Source organism: Aquarana catesbeiana, linkage group LG12, assembly GCF_042186555.1.
Source record: "Aquarana catesbeiana isolate 2022-GZ linkage group LG12, ASM4218655v1, whole genome shotgun sequence".
NCBI lineage: Eukaryota > Metazoa > Chordata > Amphibia > Anura > Ranidae > Aquarana > Aquarana catesbeiana.
Window position 1 is genome coordinate 35,740,816 of NC_133335.1, and position 21,396 is coordinate 35,762,211.

At 43.6% G+C, this 21,396-nt stretch overlaps 1 protein-coding gene across 2 annotated transcripts in view; it reads right to left on the minus strand.

Moving 5' to 3' along the window:
* GNAS (GNAS complex locus) overlaps nucleotides 1-21,396 on the minus strand; it is a 268,558-nt gene that overhangs the window by 65,087 nt on the left and 182,075 nt on the right. For both annotated transcript variants that reach the window (XM_073607565.1, XM_073607566.1), the window contains exons 3-4: nucleotides 10,837-10,891; nucleotides 10,636-10,755 (exon numbers count right to left, since the gene is read on the minus strand). In XM_073607565.1, the coding sequence (XP_073463666.1) occupies nucleotides 10,636-10,755; nucleotides 10,837-10,891 (175 nt within the window). The remainder of the gene's footprint in view (nucleotides 1-10,635; nucleotides 10,756-10,836; nucleotides 10,892-21,396) is intronic.

The window sequence follows — 21,396 nt, forward strand, 5'->3', positions numbered from 1 at the left end:
CAGCCATGCAGAACAATTTGATGCAGTGTGCAGCGTATGGTCTGAGCACTGAGAGGCTGATGCCCCACCCCTTCAATGCTGGCACCACTCATACATCTATTTCCCAAAGACAACCTCTGGATATAACGCTGAGCACGTGCACTCAACTTCTTTGGTCGACCATGACAAGGCCTGTTCTGAGTGGAACCTGTCCCGTTAAACTGCTGTATGGTCTCGGCCACTGCCGTGCTGCAGCTCAGTTTCAGGGTTTTGGCAATCTTCTTATAGCCTAGGCCAGAATCTTTACGTAGAGCAACGATTCTTTTTTTCAGATCCTCAGAGTTCTTTGCCATGAGGTGCCATGTTGAACTTCCAGTGACCAGTATGAAAGAGTGAGAGCGATAACACCAAATTTAACACACCTGCTCCCAATTCACACCTGAGACCTAACGAGTTACATGACACCGGAGAGGGAAAATGGCTAATTGGGCCCAAAATGCTGCGTGCAGGACTATTTCTAGCGCTAAAGTGCCTGCAAACCGCCCCAGCGTGAAAGGGGTCTTACAAAAATGTGAGGGCTGTACTCACTTTTGTGAAATACTGTATGTAACTATGCAGCTACTGGCTAAAACGTAAAGCTGAGCTCCAGGCAAACAGCTACATACATAGACCAAGCCTAGGTTCACACATAAGCCGTGCAGAAACGCACCTCATAGCAATTACACGCTGTTTGCCATATGCGGGTGTCATTACAAAGTTAATGGCACCTCAAACACATTTCAGGGTACAAAACGACCATGCGAACCAGTTGCGGTGCCGCTCCAAAAAAGCGCCTGGACATCTTTGGTGCAATTTGAGCCCATTTAAAATGAATGGGCTCAAATCGCTCAGTACTGAATTGCATGTGAATGTACAGGAATGCAGTATGGTTCCCTGTGCGATTCACATGCGGGGGTTATAGAGTGAACCGGGGCTAAATACATATATATGGGAGCAGTTCTACCTAACAAAAGATTTGTATTTTTGTCCATCCAGTTCTAAGGTTTACACAGTCTTGTCTGGTGGGGGAGAAGACCTTATTTTTCTTTGCTGCCGGCTGTTAGCAGTAAAGTGCCACTCGTTATATCGGCACTTTAGCGCTGTTTAAGCACCGCTTTTCGCCTGCTAGCAGAGCACTTTTAACAAAAAAAAAAAAGGGTTAGAAACTCCCGTGTTGCGGCGCTTCCGAAGCTCTTTTCAGGCAATTCGAAAGATGCCTATTTATTGCAATGGGCAGGGGCGTGTATACAGCGCTCCCAACCCGCCGCAAAGATGCTGCTTGCAGGTCTTTTCCGAACGACACGCAAATCGCACCGCTCGGGTGTAAAAGCACCTATTGCAGAGAATAGGAGGCAGTTTTCAGGTGCTATTTCTAGCGCTAAAGCACCTTAAAACTGCCTCGGTGTGAAAGGGGTCTAACACTTACAGGTCTCCTCTCCACCCCGTCTGTGAAAGGGGAAGTAGCAAACTGGTGAGCTCATTTCACTGCCGCTCTGCTCTCTCCTATCGCTATGCTTCTGCAGCACACCTGAATTTGTACGGCTACCCCTCCCTTATAGTGTGAGAGACTATGCAGCACCATTCTAATACCAGGTCAAATTCAGGAACATACACTGCTTGCAAACAAAAGAAAAGATTCAGGCTGGGTTCACACTATATGCAGAGTGGTTTGCAGCAGAGGGTCCAGTGTGTCTCTGTTCTCCGTTTCAGGGGTGATTTGCCTGAATTCTGACCTAAAATGGAACCAAAAGATGCACAGGACCCCTCTGGAGGAGATGTGTGAACCTGCTCCATTGAGAGACAAACTCTCCTGCCATGCGAATTGAATAGGGGGGGTGGGGGGTGGGGGGTCAACCTGCATCCAAGTTGCATAAGTGTAAACTGGTTAAGCCACTTTTATAAATTGCTCCTATCCCCTCTGTAATATTACAATAACTTCCCCCTGTGCCTGTGTTATATAATAAATATGCTTATCTGTACCTATAATAACGCTCCTGGCGCTCAGGTGCCTCCTCTCCTCTGCCTGGCTGACAGTTCCAGTGGGTGGGGCCGAGCCGGGGAGAGGAGAGAACGTGTAGAGGAGTCACATGATCGAGGAGTTAAGTTATCGATACAGATAAGCATATTTATTATGCAACACAGGCACAGGGGAACTTATTGTTATAATACAGAGGGGATAGGAGCATTTTACATTTAATATGAAAAGCAGCATGAGCGGAGGGGGCGGGCACTGACACAAGCGGGGTTGGGGGGGGGGGGGAGGGAACAGAGGAGACAGATAGCAGGGCTGCGGACGACAGAGGCACATAAGATGAGCACGGTGTCAGGGCTCAGCAGCCCTGATATATCGTGGTCAGTGTACAGGGGGTAGGGTATAGCCAGACTGGATCAGCCAGGTTTTTTTTTTTTTTTTTTTTTTAGGTGTTACAGGGGGCCAAATGACACAGCACAAGTACTGTGCTGTATAACATGCTTTAAAGGAACAGGATCTGTTTTTTTTTTTTTTTTGGTTAACAAATGCTTTAAGGATGTATTAAGTAATTACAGGGCTTCACTAATTTGTGTCTACTTGGAGTTCAGCTCTAGGTTTGTATGCATACTTGCAGAAAAATTGGGTAAATCAGGAATGATAGGATTCTTTGCAGACAGGGTAATCCTGCACGTGTATTTCATTACTAGCAATGCATACTACTAGCCTTTTAAAAATGCTAGTTAATGGCTGTCATGGTGATCAGATGGCTTTAATCATTACTGATGTGTAAAAAGTTTAATGACAGCCCCAGACCAAAGATCTAAGAGTCCAAAATCTTTTAGACATTAGTGTTTGTGTACAACAGCAGCACAAAGAACAGCCAACGTGTTTCTGGGGCACCCCACCCCCCCTTCATTTGGGCTACAGAAGAAACCAGAACACAAAAATGGGAAAAAGTTGGCATTATGAAAGATCACAGAATATAATGTAATGAAATGTAACCTGAAAGGAAATCAGGTGTAATTTTTTAGGAGTATTGGCTATCTGGCTATTTACGTGTATATGTTAAAAGGTCAAATAACTGCCGAATAAAAAAAAAAGTTACAATTTATCAGAATTTCAAACCTCTTATCCAATGGCCTGTACACCGATCCGAAAAAAAAAATCGGATGAAAAATACCGCATTCGACGCGATCGATTATCGGATCGTTAGTACAAAGCTTTTGAGAGCCAATCACGACAATTCAACCGCTATCATTCGACCGGACAAGCACGAAAATTTTCCTCGTATGATACCAGCTCGTACGATTTCCATTTAGTCAGTATAGTTGTCGTCCGAAAATACAATACAAATACATTACAACATATGACATCACTTCCGATTTTTTTTTTTTTTTCTGTCGTACGAGAATTTTCGTGACTTTAGTAACCTATTCAAATTTCTACTTGCGACTATTAAGCGAAAAAAGTTGTATGAAATTCTGATCGTGTGTATGGGCAAAGAGGCTCCGTTCACACTAGTGCGACTCGTAATGCGACTTTGGACATATGACAGGTTGCAGCCCATTGATTTGAATGGCACCTGTTCCAATTTATGTGACCTAAAAAGGATATGTTCACCTTATGACAAAAAATAATAAAAGCACATTCGTTGGCAGGAAAAAAAAAAAAAAGTGCATTTATTATTTTGTCCTTGGAATATATTGACAAAAGATAAATGTAATTATAAAATCACATAGTAAAAATGAAACGCAAATTAAATGTCAATGTATATTTAAATAAAAGTATCTTAAAATGTTTGGGGAGCTTGAAAATAAGACTAAAGTTCGGTTCGATGAAGAGATCACCACCACAGAAAATCACGCACTCCAAACCAAGTGAACCGAAAAAACAGAATGTGAAAATGAATTGAATGTTCTCGGTTTCCTTGTTATGGTGTTGATAGTTTAACCGCTAGCCGACCAGCCGCCGCAGTTATACTGTGGCAGGTTGGCGCGGCTGCGCAAAATCGGCGTAGCTGTACGTTGCTCTTTTAAGACATCACAGCAGGCGCACGCACGTGCCAGTCGCGTGCCCGGTGGGTGCGATGACTGCCGGTCACCCGCAATCACTCGTGAAAGAGCTAGAACCGGGGTCTGTGTGTGTAAACACACAAATCCCGGTTCTCTCAGGGGAAGAGACAGATCGTGTGTTCATACCAAGTATGAACATCGATCGGTCTCCTCCCCTAGTCAGCCCCATCCCCCTACAATTATAACACACCTAGAGAACACAGTTAACCCCTTGATTGCCCCCTAGTGTTAACCCCTTCCTCGCCAATGACATTTATACAGTAATCAGTGGCAATTTTTAGCTCTGATCGCCGTATAAATGTCAAAGGTGCCAATATAGTGTCAAAACTGTCCGATCTGTCCACCACAATGTCGCAGTCCTGATTTAAAAAAAAAAAAAAAAAAAAAAACGCAGATCGCCGCCATTACTAGTAAATAATAATAAACATGACATAAATCTATCCCCTATTTTGTAGACGCTATAACTTTTGCACAAACCAATCAATATACGCTTATTGCGTTTTTTTTTTTTTTTTTACCAAGAAAATGTAGAAGAATATATAAATCGGCCTAAACTGATGAAGATTTTTTTTTTTAATTGGATATTTATTATAGCAAAAAATTAAAAATATTGTGTTTTCTTCAAAATTGTCGCTGTTTTTTCGTTTATAGCGCAAAAAATAAGAAACCGCAGAGGCGATCAAATATCACCAAAAGAAAGCTTTATTTTTGGGGAAAAAAGGACATAAATTTTGTTTGGGTACAGTGTCGCACGACCGCGCAATTGTCAGTGCCGGATCGCAAAAAAATGGCTTGGTCAGGAAGGGGGCAAATCCTTCCGGGGCTGATGTGGTTAAAAAACTATTAGATGGGCATCTTAACGATTGCAACATACAGGGATATATGATTTACTTTTGACATACACACACGTTGAACTGCATGGACTGGTGTCTTTATTAAACCTTAACAACTATGTAACACTGGCAAAATACAGATTTTAAAAGATTTTGGGTTCTTGATCCTCGCATCTTGCACGCTCGGAAATTTTTTCACGTGGATTTCAAACTTTTGGCTCCCTAGATAAGGGCACCTTGTTTTGTTGAGAATTCTCATCATGGCTACTGCACTCCATATGAACGCAACTGACTTTCTTCAACCACGAGCCACTAATAAGTTGCATTCAGCACCTTTAATGCTCATAATCTTTAAAGCTGAACTCAGAGGCAAAGAAATAAAATAAAATTAGATACTATTTTAGCCAATTAAAGCGGAGTTCCACCCTAAAGTGGAACTTCCGCTCATCAGATTTCCCCCCCCCCGGTGTCACAATTGGCACCTTTCAGGGGGGTGCAGATACCTGTATAATACAGGTATCTGCACCCACTTCCGGGTATAGCTAGCCGCAGACTCCCCGCCCACCCCCGTTGTGTTGTGGGAAATACACAGTTCCCACAACACAACGGGGACCAGTGTAGACGCGCAGCGCGACTCGTGCATGCGCAGTAGGGAACCGGGCAGTGAAGCCGCAACGCTTCACTTCCTGATTCCCTCAGTGAGAATGGCGGCGGCAGCACCCTAGGATCGAGGGACGTCTCGGTCTCCGACATCGCTGGACCCCGGGACAGGTAAGTGTCCTTATTTTAAAAGTCAGCAGCTGCAGTATTTGCAGCTGCTGACATCTAATTTTTTTTTTTTTTAGTGAAACTCCGCTTTAAGAAAGCCCTACTAAATATGTATACTATGTGTGTGGATGGCTGATGTATAGTATAAAGATCATCTCTTGATCCAAGCCAGCTCCTGCACACAGTGCTGGATTCCAGTATGCCGTGAAGAGGAGAGAAGCAGCTACAGAAGTGAAAGCCTATAAGTCCCATCTCTTCTCCCCCATCCAAAGAATGCAAGGTGCTCTGTGAATGGAGGAGGAGAGAACATGCTGCATCCCCCGCACCTGCCTGAATAGGCACACAAATTTGTATACTGCTGCATACAGAGGTGTATAAAACTAAACGCTATGCACATCTGTGAGCAGTATTTCTATTAAACCAACTTGCTCTATAAAAAAAAAAAAAAAAAAAAAAAAAGACAACCTCTAGAGAAATCTGTCCACCAACCACGTAACCTATTGTACTATCCGACACAAAGAATTCAGATCAAAGAAGCCAAAATAACCCCCCCTTATGGCCCGTACACAAGATCAGAATAGCGTACGACCGATTTTGCTTAATAGTCGCAAGTAGAAATTGAATAGCTAAATAAAGTCTCGAAAATTCTCTTACGACAGACAAAAAAAAAAAAAAAAATCAGAAGTGATGTCATGTGTCGTAATGTATTTGTATTGAATTTTCGGACGACCACTATACTGACTAACCGATAATCGTATGATCTGGAATCGAACGAGGAAAATTTTCGTACATGCCCGATTGAATAAGATCGGATGAACGGTCGTTATCGGCTGTCGAAAGTAGTGTACACACGATCCGAAAATCGTACGATCCTTCCTCGGACGACCGTTTTCGTACGATATTTGGATCGTGTATACGGGCCATTAGACCACAGCTTACACAGACCAACTTCCTAGAGAAACTGCAGACAAATGAGAAGTGGAGACCCAGAAATGCCCAATCCTTTCATCACTGCTGTGCTACACATCTATACAATACAGAATGACAAACACGTTCCATAGTCACTAACACCCCCCATTTTGGAATGTCCAATTGCAGAACACCCATCCTAAAAACATTCCACATTTCAGCCTAAATACCTCCGGCTCCCACCCATCTGTATTCAGAGTAACCACTCCCACAGAAAGGCTGCTTTTAACTTCCAGGCGGTAGAGGTTACATGTTATTTACAAGGCTAAGTGGAAAAATAATTTCATGAATACATAACCGAAATAAAGTGTTCTCATCGATTGTTCTAATGTTTTCCCTAGACAAAAACACAATTTTACTGATTTCCCCAAATTCTTTATAGAGCAGGTAATGCTGAATTCCAGGGACATCATCAAAAGAAATGATTTCAGCCCTGGAAATGGTTTACAGTTTTGATGACCGGTCAGCACTGCAGCTTTCATATTAAAGAGGAACTGCAGTCTGCTCACATAATTCGTAATAAAAACATCTTTGGAATTCTAAAGCTTTCCTCCAACCACTTTGCATATTATTTTATATATACTGTGATTCTGTACTTGCCAAATATGCTGCAGAAATCTCCCTCCACTGAGTCTGGCTGCAGCCATTTTAACTGTGGGCAGCTGAAGATGCTGACTGTCCACTTCCTGGATTTACAAAGACACACGCAGAGGCACACCTCCAGCTCTGATTGGCCCTCTCATGACTCCCCCCCCTGCCCCCCCAAACTCTCACTAGAGCGAGAGAGAGAGCTGTGTATGATGTCATAATCCTAGGCTAAATGACCAGACAAGAAACAGGAATTGGGCTGTATAAGTTATTTACTGGCAGAAAGAAAATGTTTTCCTATCCAAAGTTAAAACAACAAGGGAAGAAGATTTAATAGATGGAAAGTTGAAAAAAATAACTGAAGTTCCGCTTTAAAGAGTGACCAGTCATACTACCCCAGCCTTAATCGCGGTTCACATTGATGCCAATTATATCCGATCTGAAAGGTATAGATTTGCATGTCATCCGAAAAAACATTATTTGCTATGAAAGCCGTTCACATTCATGCGGTGTGATTCTCATCCAGTCAAAACAAAAAAAAAAAAAAAAAAGTGTTCTGTATGAGTTTGGTGCTAAATTTTATCTCCAGCTATGCCAAATCCCCTCAGAAATCACATTAATAAATCGCACCTGTCACAACAGAAATCGCATCAGATTCACACGTCATCAGTGTGTACCTAAATCACACCAGTGCTGACATCAATACAACACTCCGATCTTCCTTCACCTCACTTCAGCACTGCCCATCTTATCCATTTCATGAGGATCTTTAGGAGTTTTAGTGAAATATACAGGTTAACCTGTTGCTGCCCACATAACATATGCGTGGCAGCAAAAGGGTGGATCTGTCTCCTCTCCCCTGACTGAACCGGGATGTGTGTGTGTGTGTATACACACACACACACACACATCCCAGTTCTCAATCTGTCACGAGCGAACACTGGTGCCCATCGGTCATCATGCCCCCCCCAGGCACGCGCATCGGAACCTGGAATACGCTGTGGGCATGCGCGCCTGCTATAGCGTACCGACGTACAGATATGACGGCTCGCCCAGGGGAGCCAACCTGCCGCAGAATAACTGCGGCGGCTGCCCGGGAAATGGTGTCCACACGCTGCATCCCTGCGTAACTGGGAGGTAGGGCTGGGAGATTTTCTTTACAAAATCTGCGATTTTCCTTACAAAAACAAAAACAAAAAAAAAAAACAAAAAAAAAAAAAAAAACCTTGATTCACGATTTGAATCGAGTTTTTTTTTTTTGTGGACACCGCGCCGGTCCCGAGGAGCTGCGGGCAGGCATTTTTAAGTGAGGCCAAAGCCGCGGCCTCGCCTTAAAACTCCTACCCGCAGCTCCTCGGGACCTACGCGGTAAGAAAAAAAAAAAAAACGAAAAAAATCGATTTGCTTACATTTAAATCTTGAATCGAGTTGAGAGGTCAAATCGATTCAAGATTTAAATCGATTTTTCCCCAGCCCTACTGGGAGGCCAATGTTTCTGTACTGATATCGCACTCTCAGCACAGATACCGAGCTGTCAAAGAAGGCTCTCACCCCCACTAATGATCAGGATCGGCTCCTGATTATGTGACCACTGACAGCCAATCACAGTGATCACATGGTCACCAATCCTTCCCACCCTGTGAGCATTTAGAACTATCTAAAGGGATGTCAGGGCACGATGGGGGTTAAGAGAAAAAAAAAAAAAAGTAATTTCTACTGAGTGAAAAAAAAACAAAGAAACACACCTACACATACTTTTTTTGGATCAAGTGGTATGTTTTTTACTGGCTTAAGGTCCAAGTTAATTGCATTTAACAAAAGTTCTTTTTAATGACACAGACAAAAAACCCTAAAAAGCGGAACTTTACCCATAACAACTTGATTAAAAGAAATATAAAAATGTTTTTTTGGACCTTTTCAGACTTGTGCGACTTGGGACATTAGAGTCGCATGACAAGTCGTACCTTATGATGCCCAATGATAACCAGTCATATCTGTGCGACTTCAAAGTAGTCCCTGTACTTCTTTGGTCCGACTTTGAAGCGAGTTGAGGTCCATAGATCTCAAGGTTACACAGGCATTCCTTTAAATCGCAGCAAAGCTGGGCCAAAAATTGCACGACTTTCAAGTCGCGGCAGTGTAAAAGGGGCCTTAGGAAGGAATATAAATTCCACATGAATAATTGTGTTACCAAAATGAGTGTGTGCTGTAAAACTGCCTCCAGCATTGCTCCCGTTTCTTCTTGCTGGAGACTGCCATTTTGCTGAAGCCCAGAGCCCCTGAGCAACAGTAAATCATAAAGCGGAACTAAACCCTTTGAGTTAACAGTTTCAAAAAACAGTTACATTCCTGGAATGCCGGGACTGCCAACTGTCACAATTGTGTCCTCAACCAGACTGACAAACCGTCAAATGGCTGGTGTCATAACTGATCACATGTGCAGCACCATGGCAGATCAAACAGAAGCAGCTTCCTTGGCTGTGAAGGATAGGAGGGATTAATTCCACTTTAAGGCGGTCAGGTTGGCCTATACAAATTCAGCAGTGCCTAAAAGTGGCGAGCAACTGAGCATGTGCAGAGCAGGGTGAGACCGTATATATGACTGGATTTTACACAGCATAGGCGCTTATTCTTCTATGTTGTGCATAGCTATACCTGCTAAAGAGGCCAGCCTGAAGTCATCTAGCTGAACTTCATTTACTAAATAAAGTTTCACTTTTATAGGGAGAAGGAGGAAAACCAAAACCAAATATTACCTTCTCAAGCCTACTCCATTACAGCAAGATGTTACTTTATAATGCTACAACCAATTAAAAGGACTACAAAAAAGGAAACAAAACAAACAAACTGGATTTCTCCTCCAAGAAATAGAGACTTAGGCCCCTTTCACACGATCGGACCGTTCAGGTCCGCCTGTCAGTTTTGACGGCGGACCTGAACGGGCGATCCATGTTAGCCTATGGAGCGTCGGATGTCAGCGGAGACATGTCCGCTGACATCCGACCCCGTCCGATCCGCTAAAAGCAGACGTATGGCTCTACGTCCAGATCCGTCGCTGGCGGATCGGATGAGATCTGACAAAAACGGACACGCTGTCCGTTTTCGTCCGATCCCTCCATAGGCGGCAGCGGCGCCTGACAAGCCCCTCCCCGCTCAGTGAGCAGAGAGGGACCTGTCATCCGCCGGCTCAGCGGAGATCAACGGACTGATCTCCCGCTGAGCCGGCGGACCGAGGCGGGCTCCGTAGAAACGGAGCCCGCCTCGTGTGAAAGGGGCCTAACACATTTATGAAGAATTCAGGAACCATTCAGTCCAATCAAGGAGCCAAGACAGATGCCCTTCCACTGACAACAACAAAAGGATCAAGAAAAAGTTTGGAAGCTGCTGCAACTGTTATATAACAAAAGCTACTTACTGCCGGGAAGTCAAAGTCTTTGTCGCTCGGTAAGTTTGTGATGTAATCAATTCGGAACTGGTTGTCCGGATTTGCTAGCTCCACTGGAGGGGACAGGTTGCTCATCGCTGCAACTATGGTCTGTAAAAGAGAAAGAGACGGTCAGACTGCAGAATATGCACAAAGGAAACAAAAGCAGATTATTTTTCTTTGGCTACTTACCTCAATAGCCTCTTTAATATTATTCTTAATATCTTGTACTTTAACCTTTTTCTCTCTAGAACACAGGAAAAAAAAAAAAAAAAAAAAAGAGGGTTAGATGTCAGTTACATTCTGGTTGTATAAATAACATTAAGATGAATATTTTGCATCCTGTACAATTTAAAAAGTGGTTGTAAACCTCAGACATGAAATGTGAACAAAACATACCCTTCTATAGCGTGTACTTGTCTCTATCCACAGCACTAAGTGTCATTTCGGTTTGCTGCTTTGTTCCTCTGCTATCAGCATGAATCAATTCTGACAAGTTTTCCCTGACACCAAGAGAAGAATGGTGACAGGGGAGAGATATCAAGCTGATTGACAGCCTCAGCTCTGTTCCTGTGTGAAGGGGTGTGTCTCTTCCCTCCAATCAGCTCACAGAGCTCTCCTCACTGAGCTCTGCAGAGTGCAACTTCAGCTCTCTGCCCACTTTTTTTCTGACAGCTCAGAAAAGCATTATAAAATTCTGGACTTTTAACAGATGTAGAAAAGAGAAGAAGAAGACAGCAAATAAACAGGTACAACCAATGTAGGAGGAATTGTTTAATCTTTGTATCTGAGGCCAGTGACTTCACTGGGCATATGGAAGGGTTTACAACCACTTTAACCCCTTCCTGCCCGCACTATAGCCAAATGACCGCTGCAGCATGGGCTTACTTTGCCGGGAGGGAGTCTATCGGCGATCGCCCATGATGGTGCTACCCACATGCTCTGATTGTCGAGTTCTTCGGACTCAGCTGATCACAGATCGGGGTAAAGGGTCAATCACAGTGGCCCTTTACCACGTGATCAGCTGCATCCAATGACAGCTGATCACGGGTGTAAACACAAGGGGGTGATCGGCTTTTTCCCCCTCACCCCAACAGCATGCGGAGAGAAAGAGAGCAGATAACCGGCTTGTGTTAAAGGGACATCGGTACTGATAATCAGTGCAGCCTCATCAGTGCCGCCTCATCAGTGCCCACCAGTGCTGCCAATCAGTGCAGCCTCATCAGTGCCCACCAGTGCTGCCAATCAGTGCCAACCAATGCCTCATCAGTGCCCACCGGTGCTGCCTATCAGTGCCTCATCAGTGCCCACCAGTGCTGCCAATCAGTGCCAACCAGTGCCTCATCAGTGCCCACCGGTGCTGCCTATCAGTGCCTCATCAGTGCCCACCAGTGCCGCCAGTGCCAACCAGTGCCTCCTCATCAGCACACATCAGTGAAGGAGAAAAATTACTTGTTTTTAAAAATCTTATAACAAAAACTATGAAAAACTTTTTTTTTTTTCAAAATTTTCAGTATTTTTTCATGTGTTTAGCAAATGATAAAAAACCAAGTGGTGATTAAAATACCACCAAAAGAAAGCTCCATTTGCGTGGGAAAAAAAAAATGTGTAAAAGCGCATTTTGTAAATAAGCTACTTCTAATTACTAATATCCTAAGGCCCCTTTCACACTGGGGCGGTAGGGGGCGTCGGCGGTAAAACAGCGCTATTTTTAGCGCTGTTTTACCACGGTATTCAGCCGCTAGCGGTGCGGTTTTAACCCCCCGCTGGCGGCCGAAAAAGGGTTAAAACCCCTTGTATAGCGCGGCTATAGCCGCGCTGTCCCATTGATTTCAATGGGCAGGAGCGGTGAATACATCGCTCCAAAGATGCGGCTGACAGGAGATTTTTTCTTCTCCTGCCAGCGCACCACTTCAGTGTGAAAGCCCTCGGGCTTTCACACTGAACAAACAGCGGAGGCTGTTTAGGGGCGGTTTGCAGGCGCTATTTTTAGCGCAATAACGCCTGCAAACCACCCCAGTGTGAAAGGGGCCTAAGGCTTCAGTGCTGCTGGTTAATGTACAAATGGCCTTTTCATTCATACTGGATGGTGAATGCAGTGATCTTGGCTCTGAGGAAGAGGGGGCCCCCCCTCGAAACACGTGAACCACTTTGAGGGTCTTCTTGCATTTGGGACTTGCTCAGTTTACCAGGTCTTTAGGACACAATGGATAACGGACATGCCTGACTGGTGATGCCGTTTGTGAGTATACATCCATTTTATTACTATAATAAAGCTATCCCATAGGTAATGCGCAAAGTTGCTTCTCCCTTTTCTTAGTGCAGCGTCTCTTAAACCTTTTCAGTCAAGGAACCTTTTATAATTAAGGACAATCTCAAGGCACCCTTCAAAATGATCAGTCTCAAGGCACCCCATTCCAAATATGTAAAAAACTATTCTAATAGTTTTACATAAATGAGGCAGCTTCGACACACATAGGACACCCAACATTTTTTCTTCCAAAACAAATCCACTTTACCACACTAGTATTCCAGTGCTTCTCCTCTCCCTCAGTTTCTCGCCATCACTCAGCTAATGTGACCCCAGTGTTGAGGGGGAGGGGAGGGTCAAACAAGGATGCTGTGCAGGCAATCAACACCCTTCTTATCAACACTGATGACATCACTGGTAGTTAGGACTGCGGCTAGAAGGTTGTAATAAAAACCGATGGCTTTGTGCAACTAAAAGGCCACCTTCATCCACCTGCTGACTTGCATACAATTTTGGGCCATTTTTAGGCATTTCGCCAAGGCACTCCTGAAGGAACCTCAAAGCACCCCAGTTAAAGTATGTTCTAATGTGACCTCTGGGCTCCCCCAGCCCTTAGGGGGCAGCAAAGTGTTGCCTACATTGGAGTAGCTGATAAACAGTCGTCCTTTGCTGGTACATTCCTCTTGAGCGCAAGAGATTGCTCCTTTGGTTCACATACATCAATCTTCTGATATTTTCTGCTATAGTATAGTGAAGGATCATTCACTCTCCTCTTCCTCAGTCCAATAACAAAGTCTTGGATTCTGTTCACTGAATACAAGGAATTCTGTGAATGGACAAGTGGGATTTACTGTCATTTACCTGCTCCACCCCTCCCTTTGTCGATTCACAGAGCGTCTTGTATTCAGTGACCAGAACGCAAGGCTTTTTTTTCTCGAACGGATGAAGGAAAAGGACGGGCTTCTTCACTGTACAATGGGCGGAACGCTCAGTCAAAACACAGGAAGAATATATAGTGTTCTCACTCTGTGTAATATTTTTGGTGTGACTGAAGCTGTCATTTGTACAGTAACCAGCAATGTTGAGAACCCAAGATACTAATTAGTAGAGGTAACTGGTTTACATTGTGTTTCCTGGAGTCCCATTTTAATGAAACATTCTGGTGTGACCTAAAAGGACTCTGAGGAGACCACCTACCTACTTAATGGCTGCAGTTTTCATAGTAGAATTCATTTGGCAGCTCTGTATCCCGCTCCCTAAAGTTGCCTTTATCAGTTTGTAAACAGTAAAAGGCGTACATTTTGGTGCTAAAAAAACCCCCAAAATGCAGGATGCAATTGTCTCAAAATAACAGTTTATAAAAAATATATCTATACTTTCATATATAAAATTCTATTATATTCAACTTTTTAATTAATATAATGAATTTAAATGAATATGAATTTATTGTCAGCAATACATCTCTTTAAATTCTATTTAGGTCTTCACACTGGTCCATTGCGCTTCCATTATTGTGTTAAAAATCCCGCTTGCTGCATTTTTGGTCAAAAAAAAAAAAAAAAAAAGCACCTCCCCATTGAAATGCATTGAAAACACAGCAATAACGCACCCGTTACATTTTTGAAGCGGTTTTTGAGTCAGATGACCTATGAAAAACACACCAGAAGCACCATAAAATTGTGGTAAAATTGCATGCGTTTTCGGCGACATTATCGGCAAAATGCCAACAACATCATTTTGGCGTATCAATAGTAAACGGCAATAATGGTGTTAAAATGCAACCAGTGCCACCTTTTATTTTTCATGCAGATCAGAGAATGAAATAAAAAGTTTATACAGCACTTATGGATATAAAACAGAAGGGGGGGGCTGTATATTGACTGCTGCCACTCCAATGGTATTAAACGGTAATATGAAAAGAGGGAGAGCTGTGACGCTGGTCTTTATTCACTTTTGTGATTTTGTGACTGATAGGAGTGAAATGTTGTCCTATTATTTCATAAACATGTGCAAAAAAAGCTTAATAATGTGTGATCAATTAAATCCAAATTGTGTTTCACGCAATATACACAGTGACTACCTACAAGTAGTATATGAAGTGAACCATAACAAAGTGCAAATGCTGTACAAAATATACAATATGGTGCAGAAAAAATGTGTAAAAAATGCTAATAAAAGTGCCAAAGAATAAAAAAAAGTATACCATGCTCAAATATATTTAAGTAAAATGTCCAATACAGAAGACAAGATCTGTATGTGCTAAAAAAAAAAAAAAAAAAAAAAAAAAAAAAAAAAAAAATCTATTGGTGAGGAACCAAGCACTCGGATGGTGGAGATTTAGTGTCTGCAGAACACATTTGCTGGTCTATAACTTCGGCCATTACATCTGGTGAGTCAGTTTAGGGTGACTGGTGAAGGACTCGCACCGGGTGATATTTATTTTTTTTTTATTTTTTATTCTTTGGCACTTTTATTAGCATTTTTTTTCTGCTGCAGTTTGCACCATATTGTATATTTTGTACAGCATTTGCACTTTATTGTTATGGTTCATATACTACTTGTAGGAAGTCACTATGTATATTAAGTGAAACACGGTTTTGATTTAATTGATCACACATTATTGGGCTTTATTGCACATTTTTGATACAATAGGATTACATTTCACTCATATCAGTCACAAAAGGGAATATAGACCAGCATCACAACTCTCCCACTTTTCAGATCAGAGAATGAAATGAAAAACACTCAGAGCAGAATCCTGTGACAAGATGTTGCAAACCCGCAGGAGAAGCGTTTTGAACCAAACTGCAAAGAACGCAAATAAAAGGGAGCCCATCGGACAACTGCTGAGGAACCCATTCAAGGCAAAGGCTGACACTTCTATTACTGAGCACACTACTAAAGAGTTTAGCACTTTCCTGAAACAAGCACCGATAGTAACCCTGACCATAAAGCTGCGTGAATTTCAGCTGAAAAATCGCCAAAATAGGAGACACAGGTGGGGCTGCTGAAACCAACCGGCTCAACAAATGTCAACCTGAACACTGTAGGAACTGGGTGGAAAGTTCTCAGCCTAAGACCCCATTCACACAGGGACGACTTGTCAGGCGACCTAGTCGCCTGACAAGTCGCCTCCCGTTCTGTACTATGGAGCCGTTCTAAGGGGAGCGACGCAAGTCGCTCCGACTTAGAAAAAGGTTCCTGTACGACTTCGGGGGCGACTTGGGACGACTTGCATAGACTTCTATGCAGAAGTCGTTTTGCAAGTCGCCCGGGCATTCGTTTGCAGGTCGCCTCGCTGAGGCGACCTGCAAGTCATGTTGCCCCTGTGTGAATGGGGTCTAACAGTGACCGCAGCCAATCAGATGCAGATATTCTGACAGCTGGAGTGCCGGCTCTCTGAACACAATAGCCAACAAGGAGGATTCCTCCATCCACACGGATTAGCGTGGATGGCCAATTTATAAGATTTCTCTATAATAAAAGAAACCAGGAACTAGTTAAACCAAAAACAAAGTTCACTCATAATCGATATGTTTTGGGTGTTTATCCCTTAAAGTGGTTGTAAACCCCTCTAAATAGCCAGTGAAGTGACTGGCCCCAGATGATACACAGAGATTAAATAAATCCTCCTACATAAATTGTACCCGTAGTCTTCTCTTCTTTATATCTGTTCAAAGTCCAAAATTTATACAGCTTGTCTAAACTTCTAGAAAGCAGGGGGCGAAAAGCTGAAATTACACACTGCATATCTCAGTGAGGAGAGCTCAGAGCTGAGAAGAGGGAAGGGACACATCCCCTTGACACAGGAACAGAGCTGAGGCTGTCAATCACAGGCTGTGTGCTGGATCTCCCTCCCCGGTCACCTTTTTTCTCTTGGTGTCAGGAAAACGTTTTAGCATGAGGCATTAGATAGAAATGCCACTTAGTGCTCCGGATTGAGACAAGTACACACTACAGAGGGATATACTTTGTTCATATATTTCATGTCTGAGGTTTACAATCACTTTAAACAGGACAAATCTTGGCATGTATGTCAGCGCTCAGCTTTGAACAAGATCCTCAGCTGTGAGACAACGGCCCTGAAAGTTTCTGTAAGTAAATCTGTCACAAATCAGGCAGCAGAAACCGAGTTTATGATGAAAAAAATTCAGGATGTTCCTCTAGGTGAAAATTACTCAAAGAAAATCAACAGATTGAGATCTAAAAAGGAGCACAAGTTGTGTTGGTCTCAAATCGTTTACTTTCCAAGCCTCCCCCTAGGGTTCGGATGGAGGAGGGGGGCATCAATGACCCCTAGGGTGGCGTGTGAGAAAAGTGAGGGGGTCAAGCTGAATCTGAAAAAAAATAAAAATAAAAATCCACCCCAATCTCTGGATCAGTGACATTCAGAAACTCAGTAAACTCAGCTAAAATTGACCAGGTCTGTAACAAGTTCATTTTAAAAAAAAGTGCAGTGAGTGGACAGTTTTTTAGCATAGTGGCCATGCTTCCTGGCTAGCACTAGTCATTTCCTGTCAGATTGCTCCTTAAGGCCACTGAATGCAGCAAGTATTTTATTCCACATTTCTAATGAAACAGGAAAAGCAATTTTAAAGCGGTGGCAGTCATCCCATCCGTGTCCACTGTGGAGTCACGTGATCCAGGGACCTTATAAGGCAGTCACTTCCCCTCTCGTACAGAAAACACACAGAGTCAATTAGTATGGTCAGGTTCTGAGACTTTCTGGAACAGAGGAATAGACACACTGTAAGTGGGAGGACGCAGCCGGCACTGACACACACAGCATCTTCTGTCTTGGCAAATCCACCGGCAAAGCGGTATCAATCTGTGCACCGGGGAACAGAACACGAGCGCTGCCAACATGTTAACCCTTGCAGCAGACGCACAAGCTTCAAAATCCTTCTGTGGCAATAGGAAGGCGAGGAGGACGTACACAGGCATATTTCACTTCAAGGAGCATTACACACATGGGGGGAAAAGGGTTAATGGTGCTATGAAGAGACAGCGGCTGCAGATTCTTCCTGGTTTCTATAAACGGTAGTAATAGGTCTTCTGAAACAGCCAGTGTGTGTATGAGTCCCGCAGTCTCCGCCCTATTACGTAAAATAAAGCACCTCGCCACCGCCGGGAGACATGGCCCAGCATGGCCCATTCTATGTCCAATACGTTTACATTAAGTGCCCTTTCACACTGGGGCATTTTTCAGGCGCTTTAGCATTAAAAAAAGCGCCTGTAAAGCGCCTGAAAGAAGCTTCATCTGCAATCTCAATGTGAAAGCCCGAGTGCCTTCACACTGGGGCGCTGCGCTGGCAGGGTGTCAAAAAAAAGTCCTGCAAGCAGCTTCTTTGCAGCGCTTTCGTGTTTGTGCTCCGGGGCTGGGTGCACAGATGGCCCGAGCCCTTTAACACTGCCAGCGCCCGAAAGACGCCCCAGTGTGAAAGAGAGGTCATAAGCGGCGTTTTACCAGCGTTTTTCAGGCGCTGGCAGTGTGAAAGGGCTCGGATTTTTACATTGGGATTGCAGATGAGGCTTCTTTCAGGCGATTTACAGGCGTTTTTTTTAACGCTAAAGCGCCTGAAATACGCCTGAAAAATGCCCCAGTGTGAAAGGGTCATAAACCTCAATCAGGGTTCCAGCATTCTAATCCGGACATAAGATGCCCGCTACCTTGTCATTGCGGTCCTGCATCGCAATGCACCCCTGGAGGACATCAAAATTCCTGGGTCAATCTACTTTCACACCATATGCATTGAGCTGCGCTGGGCAGTCTTGCCCAACAGAGGCTCACACATAGGACAGAAGACAAATAGCTTTGTCTTATGCCGCGTACACACAACCGGACTTTCCGGCAGAAAAGGTCAGACGGGAATCATTTCATCGGATATTCCGATCATGTGTGGGCTTCATCGGACTTTAACTTTCGAAAATTCTGATGGACCTAGAAATAGAACAGGTTTTAAATTTTTCCGACGGAATCAGTTCCTATCGGGAAAACCGTTCGTCTGTATGCTATTCCGACGGACCAAAAACGATGCAAGGGCAGCTATTGGCTACTGGCTATTCAACTTCCTTTTTCTTGCCCCGTCGCACGCGTTGTGCGTCACCGCATTCTAAACGATCGGACTTTGGTGTGATCGTATGTACACAAGTCTGTTTCAGCTGAACTCTAAACCAGAGTTTATTCTGACGGAAAAACCAGTTGTGTGTACACGGCATAATAGTTCAGCTGTGGCAATGCAGTACATCACATGTGAATAAAGACGAATGAAACGCCAGTTTGTGAAATTTCAATAAAGTTGGAAAAAAAGAAAAAAAAAGAAAAGAAAGTAAAACCGCCTGATGTGTCATTTATGATGCATCAGCACCACTCCCGTCACAGGGCACACCATCAGCAGAGGAGAGCAGCAGCCGGCATCTCTAATAGATCTAGAATATTAAGCTCAGTTTGCATTAACACCAATGCAGGTTTAATTTAAAGAAGAACTCCACCGTTCTAAGGAGTGTAACACTACACCAGGTGTAGGCGGCAAACCCAACATGCCAACCTTTTGTGAAACTACAAGTTCCATGAGGCCCTGCAAGCTTCTGACAACCACACACATGACTCTCAGAGGTAGAGGCATCTCAGTATTTCTAAAGTGAGCTCTAAGAGAAATTCGTAAGCTGCACCCTCTGATGGACATGCGACTGAAGGTGTCAATGACATTGATATGCCTATATGTCCTTTTATAAGTGTATTGGAATATTTGTTTTAATATTAAAAAAAAAAAAGAGTCCTACAGTAATAGACTGGGCTAGTGCGCCTCTTTCCTATGCTTGTGTATCACAGTATTTTGTAGTTTCATCACAGATGGAATGCTAGGGTTGGCTTGCCTTCCCTGCACTATTTTAAACTAAAAAAAAAACAAAAAAAATTAGAAGGTGACTTTCCATTTTTTTTTGCACGGTCCCTCTCCTTAGCTCATCCTAGCTGTCAATGTGTAGGGCCAGACCCACAATGCCGGCCATTCCCAGTTGATAAGTATCCCCACAACCTGTATGTTCTTATAACAAAGCTTCCTAATAGGAATGCTCTTCAAAGGGTGATAAGCTACATTGGCTAGCATTAAAGTCATAAAAGTAAAGTTTAGATCTCATCAGACCACATTACAGTCTACATTTGCTGTATTAAACAAATTATGTCTTCAAACAGCATTTGATATGGATTTCTGTTCAGCAAAGATGCTCAATGGATGCATTCTCCCATGTCTGACGCTGCTTTAGTTACCAAATGGCATATTGGATGTTTACTAGTACTCACTTTGGTACGGTACACAGCCATCTCTAGGCAGGGTAGAGGTTGTGCTGATATATATATATATATATATATATATATATATATATATATATATATATATATATATATATATAATATTTTCATAGATTTCAATAACGCAGTCATATTATAATGCAGCCATTGGCTTGCGCTGCTGTCAATCACATCCAATGACGCAGCGCGCCGCGGGGCCGAGTAATACAGTCAGCGGCCATGGCCGCCGGCTGTATCATGGGAGCGCACCCGCAAGCACTCAACACCATGCGAGGGAGCTTGCGGGGGGTTGAGCCGAGACAGCCGCCAAGGGACCCCAGGTTCGGGTCCACTCTGTGCAAAACGAGCTGCACAGTGGAGGTAAGTATAACATGTTTTTTTTTTTTTTTAAATAACAATTATCTTTAGTGATCCTTTAATGCATTCTATGAATTATGGTGAAAAACCTATGCTGCAGCTGCCCCCCCATACCCCCCCCCCCCCCTTATCCTTACCTGAGCCCATTCCAATCCAATCCAGCGATGTGCACGAGCACAGGAGCTCCAGCCGCTCTCTCCTCATTGGACAGATTGACAGCGGCGGGAGCCACTGGCTCCCGCCGCTGTCAAATCAAAAGCTGTGACACGGGAGCGGGAGAGTCCCGCAGTCTGTGTCAATGGATGCAGCAGCGTGGGGAAAGGGGCTTTACCTGGGGGCACCCGACTAAGAGGAGGGGCCTGGATCTCCGGCAAGGCACCCCAGAAGAAGAGGATCAGGGCTGCTCTGTGCAAAACAATTGCTCAGAGCAGGTAAGTATAGGCAGGAATGTTTTTTTTTTTTTTTTTTTTAAGTACCCCTTAAAAGGAGACACTGTCTGAACAGTGTCATATGCTCCACCATTCCTGGAACTGCATATTTAAAAGTGCTTTACAATTGTGCTTAGTGATTTGCCTGTTAGGGGCTTGACTCTCCTGTAATAAAGGTGTTCTCTGCAGGGTTAATCGGAGACACTTCATAGGACACTGGAAGCTCCATGACACGGTCTTTATTTTATGAATGAAACACAAAAATGCAGGCCACAAGGAGTACCTTTGCAGGGTCCAGCAGACAGCAATATCTGCTCTCTGCAAGTTATAGAGTTCTAACATACAAATACTGAGCTGGGGAATATGCTAAGGGAGAAACATTGAGGCCCACCACTCCTGACCTC